Below are 20499 nucleotides of genomic sequence, written 5' to 3' on the forward strand. Positions count from 1 at the left end.
ATGTTTTTTTAATTAAAAGAAAAGGGGGAAATATAGGTGACCTTGCCCCTGAAAAGTCCCATTTGTTCTAATTACCAAAGAAGAAGAACAGCCTTGCCCTTAATGGGTTGCAGCTGTGACTAATAAAGATAAGTGTGATTAAAGGGTTGGGTTGGCTAGTCAGGGAGAGTCTTGAGGAAGAAGACCTTGAGCAGGTCGAGGAGCCCTGAGGAAGAGGGAACTGAGCCAGAGGGACAAAGGAGAACAAAACCAGGAAGAGAGTTGCTGCTGTAAAAGATCTGCTGTGAGGTCAGTCTGGGTCTGATGGAGTTAGAGACTGGTCTGCAGTCATAGTTGAGCTAGGTAAAAACCTGCGGTCAGAGGCAGCAAGGAATTACTTGGAGTCATTTTCCAGCAGGAAATGGCCAGCAGACAGAGTCTGCCAGAGAAATCAAAAGTAGGAGCTTGCTGTAGTCAGTCAGGATGGCTAAGCTCTAAAGAATAAACTAGGACCCTTTTCACATTGTTAAATGAGAGTCTGTGTCTTGGCTCATTTCTACCCCTAACAAGAAGTCTACTGCAACAGATTTCTACCGCAGACCACTGACATAATGGAAATCTAAGCGCTGGAGTGTTGAAGTGCATTAGTTTAGTCCTACTTCATCCTGCTCTATCAGATAAGTAACATATTCTGTCAGAGTCCTGAGCTCAGTAAGGTAGTGTTAATGCTACTGCAACACAAACTATGAATAGCACAAGTCCAGGCTTAGTGTGTGCAAGGGTGTTGTACATTGCCTATACACCAAAGGTTTAAATAACATTTTGAATATGAGTTGTTTTCAAATGAACATTCACAGGAATCTAGTCTGGGTTAAAGTCCTCTACATCATTCCAGATATGCAGGGAAAGACACTGGTGGTCAGCAAAGACTTCTGCATTTACTGCAAGTTATATCATTACTCTTGAAAGGGACAAGAACAATCCTTCCACTTCAATGGTGCAAATAGTTTTTCTCTCTCATGTTCCATACAGTAACTATAGGCTGATCATAGATTATCTGCTTTGGAAGAAATTCTCAAAAGCATTACATAGTCTGGTGCTGAAGGTGCAGTGATGGCAGTGAAAAATTTTACTTGTCTCAGACAATTTATTCTTTAATTTTGGGTACATGGTCCCATCCTCAAGTGCCTTTTCTTCTGTCCCTATGGCACAGTCGAATAAATGCTTTTATTCTGCAAGCAAACAGTATTATTCCTTGACAATACACTTGAGTGAGTTTCTACTTGGGACTAAGAGGAGAATCTGAACTCCCAAGTCAATGCCCTCTCAGAGTGACAACAAGCCTCCGCTAAACCCCATTTAACCAGTAGATGGCAGAACTTTATTCTTTGTTTTGCTGCTGAAAACTAAGTTCAATAAACGTAACTGCAATTTTCTGAAGACTCATTTAAAGAAAGACAGTTAAGTAAACCAGGGCTAAGATCAGAAACAAATTATAACATATTTATTAAAATATGCCAACCACAGAATTTCCTTTGGAGGATATACAATCATCTAATTAAAGAGGGAGATGCAGTAGGCCCTCACTTAATTCAATAACTAGAATCTGCTGTGGTATTTCTGAGAGGTCTTCTGGGAGCTGTCAAAAATCTCTATTTTCAGACTTGTACTCGTGTTGCACACTGGCAATTTGAGCAACTTAGAACAGTCATGACTAACAATGAAATCTCACTATGAACTCCTTCATGAGCCACCAAACATTTTCCTGTGCTCAAGACAAGCTGTAGGCCATAACCTGCAAGCTACTATCTCTTCAGTTCCTTAACAGATGGCTTCCCAGAGTCAGGAACACTTTTACTGAGTGTTGAACTCACTTGAATATATAAATTCATATGTTTTGTGGAACATAATATGTTACATTATATACTGTAAGGTGCTACTTATGGGGACATGGCACTCCAGAGCAAACCTCATCAAGCTTTTTCATTATGCCACAGAGAGCCAGTAAAAGCAGGACACATGCAGACACTTCTTTTTGCTGACATCTCTAAAGCTCTGGGTCCTCTAGGCTGCCAGCTCAAGTTTATTGCCTCCCTGTCAGACCTATCCTAGCCCAGTTTGAGACTGATTGCAGCAATCCTGTGATTGCAGCAATCCTGTGATTGCTGCAGCCTCAGTGATCAGCTGAGCTTGCATGGAAGATTGCTACAACACTGAAGTCTACTGCTGTATGTTGAGGCTTTATTGACTGTAACAAGCTGAAAGCAATCATTTCAAATTCAAATCATTTCTAACTTCTTGATAGGACAAGAAAGAGCGAAATATGTAGAGAGACACAATAGTGAAGTCAGCAATTGAACAGATATGATGTGCTTCCTGGACTTCCAGGATGTTGGTGAATAACCTCAAAGAACACACCAGAAGGAATCTGATATTAGACCAAGGTTCTTGGAAATGGATTTCAGTAACACAGAAAGAACAAAGGACTGACACATAGTTCCTTGTCTACTGTGAAATAATTTCATGAAAAACCTGAAAGCACTCTAAGATGTACATGACTGCAACATGAACGGCATTGTTATTCCTATTGGCATCAATTTTCACTGCAAGAACAGAAAATAATTTGCTTTAATCCTGATTTAGCACAATCCATGATTGCCCAAGAAAACTGTTGGATGTCCTTGCAATCTGATCCTAAACCAAAGAACCCATTTCAGTAAACATCTTTCTACAAACAATAGATCTAATATAGTTCTAACCTCCTGGCAGTCTTGGGAGAAAGGTAAACCCACAAATTTTTAGGCATGTGCTAAATAAGACACATTATTGTAAACTGAGCCCCAGTGAGAAAAATACTCAAATGCTGGAAACACCAGCAATAACATTCAGACAGCATTACCATAAACCCTTGAATGAACAGCCTGTGCTCCAATCCCATGATAGTCTCTGTGTCCTTACAAAGAACCAGTAGAGGCTGAAGCAGTTCTGCCTCTCTTTCTGGGATGCAGAATTTTCCTTTCTACTATCCACCTCAGGGGCCTTCCCTCCCCACAGAACAGAAAGTACAAACCTTGCAGATATTCACTGGGAAAAGTCAGAGCTGCTGTAAGGATTTCCCATTTCTGTTGCTGACCTGCTGTTTTCACTAGTCTTTGCTTTTTGTCCAAGGGATTTTAGGTCAAGCAGATTTTGCAGCAATTGCTTTGGTATCTAGGTATGGAGGATTTTATTCGTGATTCAAAACTTAGAGATATACATGGGCCTTGGAAGTCTCTTCTGTTAGAAACAGCAACAACAACAACCAAATTAAAATTTTCAAATTTCTTTTTAAAGGAAGTGACCCAGAGAAGCATTACAGGACTTAATCCCACAAAGAGGAACATATTTGAAATGTCTTTATTACTATTAATTAAACATATACAAAAATAAAAACTTATATAAAATAATGAAACATCTAAAGCTCTAAGAGTTTTTAGAAATTCTCTGGCTTTTCAGACCCTTTACTGTTTTGTGGTGTTATGTAGAAACACTGGCTTCCACCTTCATGAGCCAAAAGCCAAACTACAAACATAACTGTGTTCTGCCAAACTCAGTCTTAGGAACCACTCTGGTCAAAGGTTTGAAAACAATATTATGAATTAATGTCCAGTCCAATGTTAACCATCTAGTAAAGCAAATCATATGTTCTAAAAACCAATACAATTCTAAAAGAAGGAGTTAGTGCAAGTAAATTATTCCATGTGGTATTTATGCTGAAAAGAAAGCAGGCCAACCTGGAAGTGATTTTGAGCAATAACTTAAAAGTACTGTATGTTGTAGATTACAGGCTATTTAGAGGTATTAGGTCAGAGAATAGCAGATTTAACTACAGATGGTCCCTAGAAGTCTCAATTGTTCCAGTGACATCGGTAGCAGGTATGTCACAGCCAGGGTTTCCATATTAAGTTAAGAAAAAAAAAATCCTACTCAGTGTATCTTGTTTGCTAGATCTTAGGGTCCTTCCCATTGATTTCTTCTGGTCTGACAGTTCCAGCTGGACAGTGTTTGTAGGCAGGAGGATCTGTCAGCACAGGTCAGTGTGCAGAATCCAGCCCACAAACATCCAGGTGAGACATCATGGGCATTTTCTATGTTTCATCCTTTTTTACAAGTTGAGCTAAGCGCTTCCATTTTCACTTACCTGAGACTTGCTCCTCTGCAGCAAAGCCAGCAAGTAGCCCAGTTTGCTCTTAGCCTAAGTTTTCTTCAGGTAAAAACAAAACATCATGGAACTTGTTCTACTCAAACTGTCAGAGGTTAGCATGTCTCCTAGCCAGTGACCTCCAAGACATACCAAGACTTGCAGAATATTTACATTCCTTGCATGCAACTCTTCTTTACTTTGTATACAATTATTTTCATGGAATTAGATACTTTTTCATTTCCTTAACTGTTAAGCTAAGTTTCCTGTCTGACCATCCAAGAATCACTCTGGCAGGCACACTCAGACCACATGAGCTGGAATGGAGGTCACTTCACAATGGGTGGCTCCAGTGAGCTGAGAGGTGCCCTGTTTGACTCCCGACACACCCCACTCTCACCCACCCAGGTTTCCTTACTGGCTGGACCTCAGGTTTCCCAAGACAGAGTCTCAGACTCCTGGATTCTTACAATGGTTTTATATCATAGTGCAGCAACAAAATAACAGCTCAAGCTGGTGTCTCTGAGGAGGGACCCTGAACAAAGCAAACCCTGGGCTTTTATACCCTCACTGTCTGTGAAAGCCTGGGGTCTTCCAGCTGGACCATTGGCTCCTGCTGTGTCTTAGTGTCTGCTCACCTAGCTGGGCCACAGTGTCCTGCACTCTTTGTTGGGTCAATGCCAGTCCCTAACCTTTTACTTCTGGCTTTTGCTATCCAGAGCTCAACATGCAGGTCCCACAGCAGCTGTACCCTGACTAGTTGCACTGAATGTATTCCTCAACATTATTCAGGCCCAAACCGTATACTGTTCTGCTGGGAACATGCTGGACACTGATAAAGTCTCCATGGCACTCAGCTATGGGGGTGATGTAAATTACGTCCTCTCGGATGTTCTCTACTCTGATATTGTTCTTTAATATTGACGTCATGATATTGATCTTGACCAGCTTGTAAGTAACAGCCTGTTTCTGCCAACAGCCAGGCCAATCAGCTGTCCTCTTGCCAAGAGAAACAACAGGACATCCCACTCCTATTGCTCTACCACGAGGATGAGGATGCAGTCTTGTGAGTCAGGTGGTGTCCCGAGCGACACCTGTTTGCTTCCAGGCCCAGGTTTCACTGACAGCATCTCTGGACTCCTCCGAAGCTTGAGCAAGCGCTCGGGCTGTTGAGCACATGGTGTACTTACGGCCGGCACAAGGCACATTACTGCCCACACCCTGCTGCCCATGTCACAGTGTCCGTCTTTCCGATAACTCTTACCGCAGCAGATCTGGCCTTGACCTCGGTACCACCCTCCTACCCACCCTTCCACACTCACAGCGCTCCCTCTCCGCCTCCTACATCCATGGAAATGGGCTGGCCGCGGAAAGCACTGGCTTTCTCCGGGGCCAGGGCTGGAGGTGGGAGAAGAGGGCTCGCCAGCCTCGCGACCTCTCCGCCGGGCTGGCCATCCGCTCGCTCGTCCTCCTGCTGGTCCTCTCGTCCTCTCGTCCTCCCTCCCTCCCTCCCGCTCGGGCGGCTGGCGGCCATCCCGCCGCCGCTCCGGCCTTGGGGCGCGGGGCGGAGCCCGCCGCCACCCCCCCTTCCCTGTTCCTGCGCCCGGCGGCCCCTGACGGCGAGCAGCAGCGGCCGCGGCGGTTTGTGCTCCTCGCTCCTCGGTGAGTGCGGGCCCCGCCGTCCTGCTTCTCTACCGCCCGGCGCCGGCGGCTTGGGTGCCTGGGAGCCGCTTTCCTGGCCGCCGTGTACCCGTTCCCGGCGGCCGCGGGGAAAGGTTGTGGGGTAGAGGCGCGCCCCTCGGGGCAGAGCCGGGACGGGTGCGGGCCCAGGCGGAGGGCGGGGACCGGCGGGTAGCAGGGCCCGTTGGCAGGACGGGGAATCCTGCCGTCTCTCGGCCCCGGCTCCCGCGGTGGGGGCTGGAAAGAGCCGTTGTATGCTGCGGAGGAAAGGCGGCTCTGGCGGAGCAGCCTTTGCGAGGCACCATCTGGTAGCAGCGGCGGGCGGTCCGGCCCCCGCCGCGGCTCTGGGCCCCGGCTGGCGAAATCTCCAACACCCGGCTTGGGGCCGGCTCTCAGGGAGTACAGGGGGCGGCTTTTGCAGAGCGGTGAAAGAGGGATAGATTTAGCTCGAGAAGAGAGGGCGTGGAAGAGAAGTTGTGCTGCCTTGTCCTCATGTAGGTGAAGCTTTAACATTGATTTTCCTCCTGGAACGGCTCGAGCCTTGTCTGTTGGTATTTCAGTAGTATCTAAATAGTGGAGGATAGTGCGGACTATACATATCAAGCACACAGCGGCTCCTCTGTGTTGAAAAAAACCTCAGTAGATCTGTAGCATAAGTGGGACAGGGAAAGGATGAAAGAAAATAACTGGAAGGTGATGGCTATAAAGTGTTGGGTTTTAATAATTTTGGGCCACAAAATAATCTTTTTCATGTTTATAGCACAGAACAGCAGGTGCAGGTATTCTGTAACAGTCCTGGAGGTCATAGCACAGATGCAAGTATTTGCCTTCTAATTTAACTTGACTTAGGACTGTGGTGGTGGAGATGCCCAGTTTCAGTAACTGGATCAGGTATATGTTTGGATCAGTCCCTGTTTATGTTCAGTATGTTTCCACGTTTCATAATATCACCACAGTTCCCATTTATTTTTTAACTGGAGGTTGTACTTTGGTATTTAGTTTCCACCTCTAAAGCTGGTAAAGGTGGGGGGAGGGAGATAAAGGGGCGGACAGAGAGATCTGGACTTTAGTATTTTTTAGTATCAGCAGGAAACTTGGTCTAAAACAGAGGATTCTCTCTCCAAACAATTGGAATTGAATTAATATCTCTGAGCACTCAATGCTGTTACTATTGTTCAGACTGGCTTTATCAATCTGCAAAACCGAAGTAAAGGAAGACCACCCTAGTGAAATATTAACACTGGAATGTTTATTTAGTAATGCTTTGCTTAAAAGTGATTGTGCTTCATCAGAATGTCCTAATAAACTTCTGGCGATTGTTACTTACTGCTTCAAAGAAAGTAAGAGGAGTGTAATGGGCATAGAGTAGGAAGTGCAGCTGAGTCTTGTGCCTTCCAGGATCTGTGGTGTGTGTGAGGATTTTTTAGGAAAATTATCAATACTTTACTCTTCTCAGACTTTATAAGATGGAGGAGACTCCTGGAGAAGCTTTCCATGTAAAAAGAAGTCTGATCACTTAGCAGTGCTTTACAGAGAACATAATGCAGACTATTGCTGAATTGAAAATACCACAGGGCTTTCAAACTGCAGGTTTTTGTCATATCACATTTGTAATTTAGCACCTTTCTTTCTCTCTGGTTGTCTTTGGCCAGAGGATGATACACTCCAACTTTGATACTTTATAGTAATAGTGGAAGAGCCAAAACAATAAATGCAGAAAATTTGAGAAGAAATAACATTTGAATAGTAAGAAATGGAAAAAAGACCCTTTTGCTAGTGCTTTCCAGCATGGACTCTCACTGCAGCATTGTAAGAAAGTAAGAGCTGGAAATTTGCTCCCTCCTAGGAGTAACAATCCACTTAAGATAAATGGAAAGATGTTAATTGAAGAGTGATCCCTTTGTGTTTTGAAATACAGAGAAGGTAGAGAGGAGTCTTAATTGTGTGAAAATGAGACAAATTTTTTTCAGGGTTTTTGCCTTCATTGCTGCTTTAGGGATTAATTAATTCAGATGATTTCCTTTAGGTATTTGGCACTTCCTTGATAGAATTGGGACATCCCACAGCTGTAGGGTCAGGACTTCAGATGCTTGTGAAAGACGACGTTAGTTTTGGTTGTTTGGGGTTTTTTTTTCCTACCCTTTCTATGTGAAAACTGTTATGAAAAAGGTGATTTAAAAATTTTTAGTGGAACTTAATTTGCCTCCTCAGGAAGCTTGGCCAGTAAATTCTGCTAACTGCTAGTTTGAGTTCATAAAATTATATCAGACACATACTTGTTCTCCTTACAGACTGAAGCTGTGGGTGTTTGAAAGCTGGATTTATCTACACAAATAGTTGAATAGCTGCTGAGATTGCTGGTAGAAGTTTTTGGTGTGAGAAAATTATCTTTATTTCCAGACAACAAATTCAGGATTTGTCTTGAAATGGTGTGAAAAGTTAGGACCCCATAGTGTCAGATTATTTCACAACAGAAGTAATCCTCTCATCAGTTCTTCATTCTGAAAGGATCCTTCCACCCACATATCTTCAGTAGCTCTGAAACAGTTCAGATTTCAAGTTGCAGAAAATGAGTTTTCAAGGTGCAGAGAGAGCAGTTTATAGAGCTGGTATAATGGTAATGGCATGAATACAGAGCTGATTCACAATACTCTCATTTTGTTTGCCTTTCCCATGCAGCTCTCCTTCATTTCTTCACCCTTCACAGGAGTCTTTTGAAACTTACAGACCAATACTGAGATGTCTTTTAACCCCGCCTTTTGACATTGAACAAAATTTCAGACCAAATCTTTGTACACATGCTCTGTATTTCACACTTCTTGCAGCACTTCCATGTTGGTTTTATGTTTTTTCTAGCTAACACTGAAAGCTAGTTCTTTGTTAAAACTGGTCCAAGCTGCATATTTGTTAATGAACAGTCTAAGAGTTCTAGCATAGGGTAAAAAAGCAGCAAGTTTGTATAGAAGTAGGAAGTAGGTTAAAGTTCAGAGCTCCTCTCTCAGTAGCTGGGAAAAAAATTTCAACACTTTATTTTTTAGTATTTGGTAGTCTCCAAATAAGCTTCCTTTTATTCTCGGGTGTAATGCTGCTCATTTTCCTGTGGCAAAAAAGGAAAATTAGTCTCTACTTTTATCTGGGACACTCAGTGGTGAGTATGCTGAGAAAGCATTCCCTTAACATTTATACCTGCTTAATTATGATCTGGATTTTGTTAAGACTAGATTGCATTTCAGAGGCTGTCTGAGAGCATGTGAGAGTTCACTACATATTTGTGCTTGCCTGGATTACCAAAAGCTGGTGAGATCTATATGAGAGAAGTGTTTTGACTGTCCTTCTAAGCTGTGTTGAGGTGAGAGAAGAGATAGCAATTAGCTTTCTGAAGGGATATGTGAAGGAGTTTAATATCTACATTTTGGAACTGGGGACCTAAACTAAACTTCCAACTCACTTGGAGTTGGAGTTACTTCAAGACCTCAATGTTTGATTTCACAAACTTGATCTCTGACCTAAACTTTCAGTTCCAATATGTGTGATACAGCATTGGTAACAAAGTGCAATGGTCAGAATACTCATGACAACCTATGAAATGCACAGATTATGGAAATATGCAATTAGAAACCTGTTTAGTGTGTTGGAAGTTTAGCACCTTATGGAACTGCATAAGTAAGTATTTTAGCATTGCAGTCAAAAGTTTCAGGCAGCAGGAGAAAGCAAGAGCATCTGCAGTCCAAAGCTCTGTTTGTTCTAGTACAGCGTTTCTCTTGAGCATTAAAGTTGAAAGGGGTTCAATGAAACTTTGCCTAGAGATTAAGAAACCCTCATTTTTCTATTACTGCATTTTTTTTCCAGTGTGGAATACTGACGTAGTTTATACTGGCAGAATAATTACTTGGTCATCAAATTGTTAGTGGACTTCTCTTTAAGTATCTATGTGTAATGATGGACCTTTCTGTGTAATGAAGAAACACAAAGATTCTTTCTGGAGTCTCTTTAACCACTGAAATCTCCTCGATGTCTGTTAGCAGCAATGGAACAGTGTTTATTTGTCACATAGTGGCCTTATCTGCCACAAGTAGCGTGTTAAGTTGTAAGAGCTTCTCTATATCAAAATAAGAAACCTATGTTTATTGCAACAGTAATTGCACTCATCTGTTCTTTGTACATCCGAGTAATTATAGTATTTTATATTTTTATAAAACAAGACTCTGCTTGTTTTACTTCTGGTGTTGAAGTCTATCCAAATGCTGGGGGCATGTGTGGGCTTGAGGTATTTTTTGCTTATGGTTTGTTTGGTTGGGTTTTTGCCATTTTTTTGGTGGGTAGGTGGGGTTTTTTGTTGTGCTGTCATGTGTCTGGTCATCTCTGTCTGTACGCTCGATTTACCCAGTGTAGCAAAAACATTTTTCTTAGTCAATTTGAATATTTAAACAAAAAAAAAAAATCATGCCATATGGATGTATTTATTAGTTTTTTTTTTCTAAACTGACTTGAATTATGGATGGATTTACTTAGTGAAGTTTTACTACTTTAAACACCTGACTGATACTGAAGAGAGGTTGCCTTTCCATATCAAAAATGTAGACTTTTGTCAACATACTTAACATGGGTATTCTCCCTCCTTGGTTTTTGGGTAAGTAGGCATGCACAGGACATGGTGCAATTCCAATATGATGGAAGTTCCTACATGCTGGACCTCCTTAGAGATCTTTGGTCATGGCCATGCCATCTATAACTTAGGTAAACTGGAATTAGTCATCAACTTTTTTAATGGAGGCTCCCTGTTGAATAGGATGTGAAGCCATGAGAAGAGCTATGAGAAGTATTAGAGGCTCAGGGGCACTGAGTAATAGCCCTTAATTAAATAAGTGCTGTGTAGCTATATGTAACTGCTAGTAGTGTCACAAAGTGCATGCTCAATGTTGTGATACAGAATTTATAACTCAGTAGCCTGCTGCTCTGCTGCAGCTTCATTTACATTTTTAAAGTTGCTTGCTTTTGCTATTTGAGGTGCTTGTTGCAAACTTTGCAGCTAAGTACAGATACATACAGTGGCACTCATTTGAGTGGACAAAACCAAGGGGAATAACTTGTGGGCATAAGAGTGATAATTGCAACAGAAGGTGGTAAGATCAGATTCAGCATGGATGAAAAATGTTGCATTTTTCAAGCAAGTCCATGGATATTGCCTATGTCCTGCCTTATTACCAGGCAAGGACTTTTACCATGGTCATCCTGCCAGCTCACCTCTTTTTTTCCCCAGTTTTCGCTTGGAAGTTTCATCATAGAAACCTCATATTTTGTCACGTTTCTTCAGAAATTTCCTTCAAGTACCAGCAAGTCTGAGCCTTCCCCTTTTTTTTGATGATTGATAAAATTGCGTCTTTGCTTTGCCTGAGTGTAATCTATTTTAGCATTGCTAGAGTCTGGTAAAATGTTGAAATTAAGCTCCTTCTTGTCTGAGTGTGTGCTTCCCAGTGGTGGCCAGGAGTTTACCCACATTTTAGGAAAAAAAGCATTTAATACTTGAAATCTGTTTTAGTTAAGATACCCAGTGTTTAGTTTTTTTGAAGGAATGTCTAAAATTAACCTCTTATCATTGATAACATAAGCACCCTTTCATAGGTGGAAAGACAGCAACTAAGAAACCAAAGATGGAATAGAAAAAGCAGTTGTAGAAACATGTTTCTCCAAGTGAGATGAAATATATGTCTGTACTAAAATGCTGAATAACCATGGCTGTTCTGTTCCTACTTTATGGCCTGAAGCTTAGACAGAAATTTTCTCCTCCAGAGCCTTTTTCCCCTTCTGCAGGTCAAACAATCTGTGTCTTTGGTTTATCATCAGGTACTTCTGTAATAAATGTGGTTATTACTAATCACAAGTCTTCTGTTAACATTTGTGTTGTGTACTTCAGTAAGAGCATGGTTTACTGCCAGCATGTATGTAGGAAACCACTCCGTGTGCTACAGTTTTCTCTTTTTCTGCATGGTGAGGGATGAGTGGGATGCTCTGATATCCCTAAAAAAACCCCAAAATAATACATATGGTTGTAGTATGGATCTGTTTACACTCAATGAGTATACATGCAGCTGTGCTTTTTATAAAGAATCTCTTTTTTTTTTTGTGATGTGAGATTGCTGCTTTTAATCTGACTAACTGTGCTCAGTTTCACCTTCAACTCTAAAGAGAGTAGAAAAGTGTTATAATAGTGATGCCTAGAACAGTTTTCAGACTTTCTCAAGTATAGCAAGAGACTAAATCATTTTTTCATTCTCTATGATCTTCATGAGATAATTTATTCAAGTGCAAAATTACAGGATGTATTATGATATTTTTTCAATTCCATTAATTTCAGTAAAATTTATTTGTTTTCATTGTTCCAAGTTACAAAACTACTTTTAAAAGGGATCTGAAGTAGAGTCAAGGAGTCACTGTTGATCAAGAATGTGGTTTAAAGTGAACCAAGTCCTTTTCCAATCAATGTTGTTGAGAAGTGAACCAAGTCCTTTTCCAATCAATGTCGTTGAGATGTGACCAGTATTGTGTTTACGTTAGATGCTCAGAAAGGTGCAACAGCTGAAGATTTTAAAGCACACATAGAGCACATCTTGAAATCTCCTGTGATTTTTTTTTTTTTTTTTTTAAGGAAAAGATTTTAAGTTACTTACTTAAATCCTTTTTATGGAAATCCCCACGAGACTTTAATATACTTTGAATGTGTCTGATGTAGTTGATTAACGAATAAGAGAAGACAAAGGAAGAGGATGGACAGACACCTTTTTCCTTCTGTCCCCTTGGACTTGTGCATGTTTCTTATGTCATGATCATCAAAGGTGTGTCCTTCAGGACCCCACAGAGAAAACCACAGACAGTACAGCCAGCAGACATCTTTGCAATGATCTTCTGGTGCTAGTGAACATCTAAGGTCTTGTGGTAAAAGCTGAGTTTGGGTGGCACACTCAATACAGATGAAGTGAAGAGTGTTGTACTAAGATTTTGTTTGTTCAAAAGCCTTTTTAGAGTATCACAGTGTAAAACTTTTGTTTCAAGAGAAATTTGAACTGTGTCATATATAGGGATCCAAACAGCAAGAGACAGCTGTTGTGGCCAAGGGTTCATTCTCTACCATAAAGGGCAAGATGTTGCATTTGCAAAACACAGCTTCCTTTTTTTATATTTGGAAAGTTTTGGCCTTATCCAAATAAATTTGCCCCTCCTGGTATTCATGGTTACAATTTTTCTGTACTTCTGCTTCTCTGAGGGAGAGGGAAAAAACAGAAATCAGACTTACTGTGGTGAGCTGATGTGCAGTCTGAGTGAATTGAGGTGCATTCTAACAAGAGATTGAGTGTGATGGCACAGTAATAAGCTACTGCGTTGATGTAACAAGGTGAGTGGAAAGCAATATTGATAGGGAGTTCAGATTCATAGATGATCAGCATTAGTGCGGAGCAGATTGTGGGTGTTCTCAGATTTTTAATAGTAGGCACTAAGGAAGGGCTAAAATTAGGCTGTTGTTTGTCTGGTATACTTCATACAAGTTATGCAACCCTTTAAGAAGGTTCCAGTATTTTGAGATTACCTCCATTAGTCAGAGCATGGTGCTAATAATGCCAGGGTTATGGATTAGAACATCATATGGGCCATTCACTTGGACTTGGTGGTCTTTGTGTGCCTTCCAACTCATAATGTTCTGTGAGTCTGTGTCAGTAATGAGATGCTCCTTTTTTAATCCTATTCTGCATTTTCATGTTTGAATAATCCATGGGGTTTTTTTTATTTTACGGAATCTCCACACAGTTTTAAGGTTGTTGGGCAGAAGATCAAGTGCATGTCTTGGTATTTCTGAGCAGGTATTGATGTGTTCACGTGTTGGCCATGGTCAACATGTGTGACCCTGCGTGCTGCACCAGTCCCAGGCAGACAGATGTCTGCTCACCCATGTTTGCATATTTTCATTTCAGTGCCTGCAAAACACAAATAAATATTCCTTGCTGTAATCACAAGTTAACCTGTATCAAGTTAATAAAAAAGTTAACCTGTATCTATCGCAAGGATCACTTCAAAAGTTTTTGTATACTCTGTGTGCAGAGTATTGCCCCCAGATTTCTTTTTGGCAAATCACTAATTCTGAGTTGTGTGCTGTGGCCACTCAGTTTATAATTTACTCTGTGGAAATAGTAGTTGGTATGACTGAGCTTCCCTGTCTCTGTGAAATTTACTACAGTAATGCAGCTAGTTGGTATTTTTCCTAGAGATTTTACTACTTTTAGGTATTTCTGAATGGCTTCCAGGTTTGTTACAGTGTTGTTCATATCAGTGTGACCAGGCAGATGAAAAGAATTTGTGATTAGGGCTTGGTCATCCCACAGTTTGGCTTATTTGTGTAACTCACTGACGAGTGGAGATTTCTACTGAAGTATCTCATACTGTGAATGAAAAACACTCTGTTCAGGGAACAGGGTGATGTCTGATAAAGTAATGTTAACATGTAGACAATGTGTCATAACATATTGAATTTCTGCTGTGATTTTCCAAGACACGGGCTTGGATGGAAAATGTTCAAGCTGCAATTTATACTTGGATGAGGATATGTGAACAGAATATGAGTACAGTGGACTCATGGTCATATCAAATTAATGATCTGCTTTATCTGTCAGAGGATATCCGAATATTTTCTATCTACAGCTACTCTTAGACTTTCCCATGAGAAATTTATATGAATAAAATAAAGTTCTCAAAGTGGAATGCAAAAAAATAAATCTTAACAGGAGGGTGGCTGGCAAGAAGAGGAAGGAAGAAATTCATTTTGATCATGCTCAGTTGTAGAAGCACAGAGTTTGCTTAGAGGAATACTTAGTAGTTCATGCTGATTAATGGTCATGACACCTAAAACTTCAGGGGCTTGTGTACAGGGTGAGTATCTGCAAAGCTGGGAAAAGGAGTTTCAGAAATGTCTTGTCAATGGAAATATGAGAGGTGATACATTTGAGGTTGTGTGTGTTTTTGCAGTCTGTTCATTTGCCGACCTTCCAGCTTCCCTAGGCATTCAGCTTTTTATCTAGACACATCCATTATTTTCCTTTAAAGAATTCTGGAAATATGTCTTTCTCTACATTATCTTGCTGCTTTACACCCTGGACCTTCTTTTTTTACCATTTCTACTATTTCTCTTTGGTTGTCTTCTAATACATGGATTTTGAATTTTGAAAATACTGGAATACTTTAAAAATCCCCCATAAATGTGTTCCACATAGTAGTATTTCCTTAACATTGCATGAAACTAGCAGGTGAGATAAATAAATTAATTCTTTGGCCTTGCTGTGTCTCTCTTTAACAAATACTGGACTTTGTGCATCCTTTTGCACCAGTCTACAAGGCCTGTCATGTGTATCTCCTGCCTTGTTATGAGTTTTCTTGTTTGAAAAACTGGGGCAAGAGAAGATAATGGTACTTGAGTGAAGACAGGAACTGTACTCTGGGAAAACAAGGGATCTGAAAATCAGGGTTGTGACTATCTCTCTACTAAAAAAATTTTAATCGTGACTGGGAATGTTGCCAGGCATTGCTTGTTCTCACTTTTAAATTGTTAGCTTGATCTTTGGCATGTGTTGGCCTAAGCCAACGCTTCCAGAAGAGACTTGGGCAGAGTTCAGGTCTTCAGTGTGTCCTAGGAAGTGATCCATTAAGTAGTTTGCATGCAGTTAACCTTTTCTGGACATTAAGAGATATTTCTGTAGTGAAATTAGGCCCCTTGCTGCTAGTTGGCCTTGCAGTGGGGAATATCTTAGGGTCTTTTAATTTCTGTATGTGAACCTAAAAGTCCTAGGTCCCAGAGGAATGCTTTATCCAGCAAAAGCCACAAAACCATTAAATCAGTAAGCAACAAAAAAAGAAAATATCTCAAACTAAAATGTTGTCTACAATAGAGCCTGTCTAAATTTTCTCTTTGTAGTGACCCTAACAAATGTTTCTGAAATTAGGAGAGTTCTTTTCATCTCTGATAGCATTTGTAATCTTAGTCTGTAATACTTTCTGTCTCAAAATAATAGTGTTTTCTATTTTTGTAAAATTGTTTGTAATTTTGAATGTAAATATCTGTCAGTTTAGCTTTAGATCAGTGCCACTTCTGTTGGTTTTGGCTGGGATACAGTTAATTTTGTCCCTAATAGTTAGTATGGGGCTGTGTTTTTGATTTATGCTGGGAACACATTTGATAACACAGGGACGTTTTAGTTCCTGCTGAGCAGGGATAACACAGAGCCAAGGCCTTTGCTGCTCCTTACCCACCCCTCCAGTGAGGAGGCTGAGGGTGTGCAGGGAGCTGGGAGGGGATGCAGCTGGGACAGGTGACCCCAGCTGAACCAAGGTGTATCACACAGCATGTGGCATCATGCTCAGCATGTAGAGCTGTGTGGAGAAGGCAGAGGAAATATTCAGGGTCTTCCCAAATCATCCTGACATGTGATGGTGCCCTGCTGTCCTGGAGATGGCTGAACTGCTGTGGAAGAGGTGGATGTATGCCTTGTTTTGCTTTGCTTGCAGGTCTAAGATTTTGCTATATCTATCAAATATCATCTCTATCTCAACCCATGATTTTTTTCATTTTGCTGCTCTAATTCTCTTCCTTTCCCCCCTAGAACAGAGCAAGGGAGTGGCTGTGGGTGCTTAGTTGCTGCCCGGGGTTAAACCACAGCACACTTAAGAAATGGGACTGTGTTGTCATGGTGGTTTGTAAATCACAGAGACACAAATGGCTGTCTAGAAACAGCATAAAGAAGAGAACAATGAAGACATTGAATTTCCTTTGTGAAATTATGTCCACAGGAGGGCAACAAAGATGGTGAAGGGGCCAGAGCACAGGTTCTGTGAGGAGTGGCTGGGGGAGATGAGGTTGTTTAGCCTGGAGAAAATGAGGCTCAAGGGAGACCTTACCACTCTCTACAATGCTCTAAAAAGAGGGTGTAGCCAGGTGGAGTCAGTCTGTTCCCCCAGGCAGCCAGTGACAGGATGAAACGTATTCTCAAACTGCACCAGGGAAGGTTTATATTTGATTTTAGTAAAAATTTATTCCTGACATTGTAATAGGCTGCCCAGGGAAGTGATGGACTCATCATCAAAAAGTGTGTAGGTGTGGCACTTGAGGACATGGTTTAGTGGTGGATATGGTGGTGCTCAGTTAACAATTAGACTCAATGGTCTTAGAGGTTGTTTCCAGCTTTTAAGATTCTATGATTCTAAACTATTAGTGTTGTCCATGTTTTTCACAATACTGCTACATTCTTCAGACCTTTTATCTCTGATGATGTGTTACAAGAGGAATTGTGGTGGAAGGGGAATGACTTACAGTACCTTTTTCTCTGGTACAGGCCTTGTGTGTTGCATCGATCCATTGTAGACTGTGGGAAATGTACTTAATATGAAGGACAAATGTCATGAAAATGCCCTTGATTTTTCTTTTGTTTTAGAGACACTAACTAGGGTCTTCAACAACCATGAACAACCCTTTCATACAGATTGTGGAGCCACTGGACCCAAAACAGCCTCTGAAGAAATTCTTTAATCTAAGCAAATTGGAAGATGTGAGATATGGTACGTTGACTACATAAGAGAAGCATTTCGTTAATACTGATGAATAGAACCTGAACAGACTTGGCCACTTTGGATGATACTTGGTCTCTGGCAAGAACTATGAATTCAAAAGGAAAATCTTGGAAACAAAATTTTAGCAAAATTTAATTCTTGAAATTTAGAATGACAGAAATATTGGCAAATCACAGTAGTATTTTCTCAGCATGCTGTGCACATAGCAGTCTTGTTTTTGATGAGTGGATGAGGAGAGCAAGGCAAAACTAAGAGCACAAGTTTTCTTATACTGCTGAAGACTGGAAAGGATCTAACACTGATATGTGTGACTGAACGAATGAGAAAGATTTTTCAGCTTTGAAAACAGTAGTGGGTAGAGAATCCTTTCTGAGGAGGCTTTTTCCCTAGTTCCTCTGACATTTCCCAAATCTTTCAGTGGTACTGCTAAAAATTTTAGTGTCTGTACTATTGACTGTGACTTAGAGACTTGAGTATCTATACCTTAGAGTTATCTGTGGTGGGTGTTTGGTGTTTCAAAAGGAAACAGGTGATTAAGGAAAATTCAGAGAACAAGAGGAGGAACATTTTCTCTGAATGTCAGCAACACGTATCCATTACAAGCTCCAATATGTGACCCATCAATTAATTTTAGTCTTGGTGGGTGAAAAACAGGGAAGAGTCCTAAAGAATAGACAAATACACATTCAGTGTTACCAGTTGATCCATTCCAGGATTCCAAGAGTGATAAACTCCAGATTCTTTAAAGGACAAAGGATGCAATTCTCACTATTCAGCATAAAAAGGGAATAGCTTAGAAGGGAAGGGCAGGAGAAGATTCTAAAAAAACCCCAAACAACAACAGTAACAATAACACCCAAAACTCCCAAATAAACAAAATCCCCCAAAACAAAACCCCCAACAACAGCAAACCCAAATTGTTCTGAATTACTGTGTCCTGAATAATAGATATTTTCTTTTTTTTAACAATAGCACTAATGAGGTCTTACTGAGTTTAAGTGACTTTTATGTCTCGAGGCCAGCCCTGTGTACTTCTCAAAAGATTTTAAAATGTGAATATTTTGAGAGGCAATCAAGCAACTGTTATTGAAGTGGACCAGAGGAGGAAGGACTGACACATGTTTGGGTTTTTTCTTCGCGTCCATTCCATGTAGTAGAGCTGTCAGGACTGCTCCAATAGTATTTTGTGTCATCATCTTTAAATATTTCTGATTTGAAGGTAAAGAAGATTGATAGGTGCACAGTCTGACTTTCTTTCAGTTTCCATCTCTTGAGATGAAGAGACTACATAAGCCACTAAAGCTGTGCTTTCCAACATGGCAGGTAGAAAACTATGCTTTTCCTGGTGCATTTATATGTCTGTATTCAGTGATAAGAGTGAGAGCAAACTGCAGAAGAACAAGGTGAGCACAGCATATTTTCAGTGTTGCTGTGCCATGGAGGATGGAAAAGTCCCTCAGCAAAGATGTCTACTGTGTCACAGGAGCTGAGATAATAGACCTGCTGAAAGCATCAATTGGAGCAGGAGTTAGTACTGACCTCCTGGCAAAGCTGGAGGCAGGAAGAGGGATTTGGATAATTGGAATAAAGCCTTGTGAGAAAATGGGGGACCTGTCTGCCCCTGGCACGGAACTTTGCACTTGCTGACATATGCCCTAAGGTGGAAACTGAGTTTGTTTCATCCCTCTTACCCATGCAGCTCGCTTGCCATTTTCCATTCGAATCCTCCTGGAAGCAGCAATCCGCAACTGTGATGAGTTCCTAGTGAAGAAAGGAGATGTTGAGAATATTCTCAACTGGAAAGTGATGCAACACAAGAATGTTGAAGTGCCATTTAAGCCTGCAAGAGTTATTCTGCAAGACTTCACGTGAGTCTGATGGTCTCCAAAGCAAGGAAGAGGGTCTTTTGAGAGTGCAGCAATGCTCAGCTTGGGATGGAGGGATGAGCTGAGGGGAAGAATAGCAGTGAGATATTTTGAAAACTCTTTTTCAGCTTTCCTTGATGTCATGCTACAAACAACACTTGGAGAGGCAAACACTCAGAAAAAGAGCATTGAAAAAAACTTTTCTGAGATGGAGCATTAAATACCTTCACAAAACTTCAAAACAGGGGAAGAAAATGGGATTGATAAATTACATCCAATTGAGGAAGTTTGGTGTTTAGAAGTTAATCTTTGAAGGGGTGGTATTGTCTATTTTCTCTCTCTCTCATCTTTTTAGGGTTTTTTTGTTTGTTTTTGTTCCCTAGGGGTTCTTGCTTTCAATTTTCTACCTATTTCAGTTCTCATTTATAACCCACATAACTTCTTCCTCTTCTAAATCTGTGTTTAAAACATATAGTTTTAAAGACTTCTCTGCTGATGAAAAAATAAGCGTATTATTTTTCCCAGAAATGCAAATTGAGATTCTTACCTAATGGACTCCAAAAAATGGGCCTTGTTATTGCAGTGAGTCCTCAGGTGTAAGTAATAATCATACAATAGTCCCTGTTCAGTGTGGAAAGTCAATTTTCAGGTGAAAGAATAGCATCTAATTGTTCTAATACAGCATTTGATTTGCAAGTGTACTCACTGTTCTTTGTATCTTTGTCCTCTGTCTTTATAAAATATTTTTGTGCATCCACAGTAAGCCCAGTGCAGCTATGCTGCCAGTTGATTTTCTTCCTCAATGGCAGTGTGTCTTAGCTGTCATAACCTCTGTTAATGCATTTTCACAGAAGTTTTCAAAGTGCTAGAGACCCAGTACAGCTCAACGTAGACATTAGAAAAAATTGGCAAAACTTTAAATGAAAGAGGTGCTGATTTCTTAGCTGTTTTTCATCCGCTAGCTGTTGTTAATGTTTTGAAAAACTGGAGCAGAGAGGAAGCTGAACTTTCAAGAAAACAGTGTTCCTTCTCTTACGGCTCTTCTTTCTTGCCCCCTACTCCTGCTGAGCTTTAAAAATGTGCCTATAAGTCTGAAGAGCAACTTCATTCATGGAAAATGAGCTCTTGGACAGGCCTCTGAGGACCTTTTTGAAAAAGGCAGCTTTGGCAATTTTCCACAAGCCATGCAAC

At 40.8% G+C, this 20499-nt stretch overlaps 1 protein-coding gene across 3 annotated transcripts in view; it reads left to right on the top strand.

Moving 5' to 3' along the window:
* Positions 1–5289: 5289 nt before the first annotated feature.
* Positions 5290–20499, top strand: part of ACO1 (aconitase 1) — a 36429-nt gene continuing 21219 nt past the window's right edge. Inside the window, exons 1-3 of one of the 3 annotated variants that reach the window (XM_030236968.2) lie at positions 5718–5821; positions 17308–17431; positions 19143–19311. In XM_030236968.2, the coding sequence (XP_030092828.1) occupies positions 17335–17431; positions 19143–19311 (266 nt within the window). In that variant the 5' untranslated portion in view covers positions 5718–5821; positions 17308–17334. Of the gene's footprint in view, positions 5822–6051; positions 6334–17307; positions 17432–19142; positions 19312–20499 lie in introns of those variants that run through there. The other 2 variants (XM_009096035.4, XM_030236967.2) reach the window with 2 other exon arrangements.

This window comes from Serinus canaria, chromosome Z (assembly GCF_022539315.1).
Source record: "Serinus canaria isolate serCan28SL12 chromosome Z, serCan2020, whole genome shotgun sequence".
NCBI lineage: Eukaryota > Metazoa > Chordata > Aves > Passeriformes > Fringillidae > Serinus > Serinus canaria.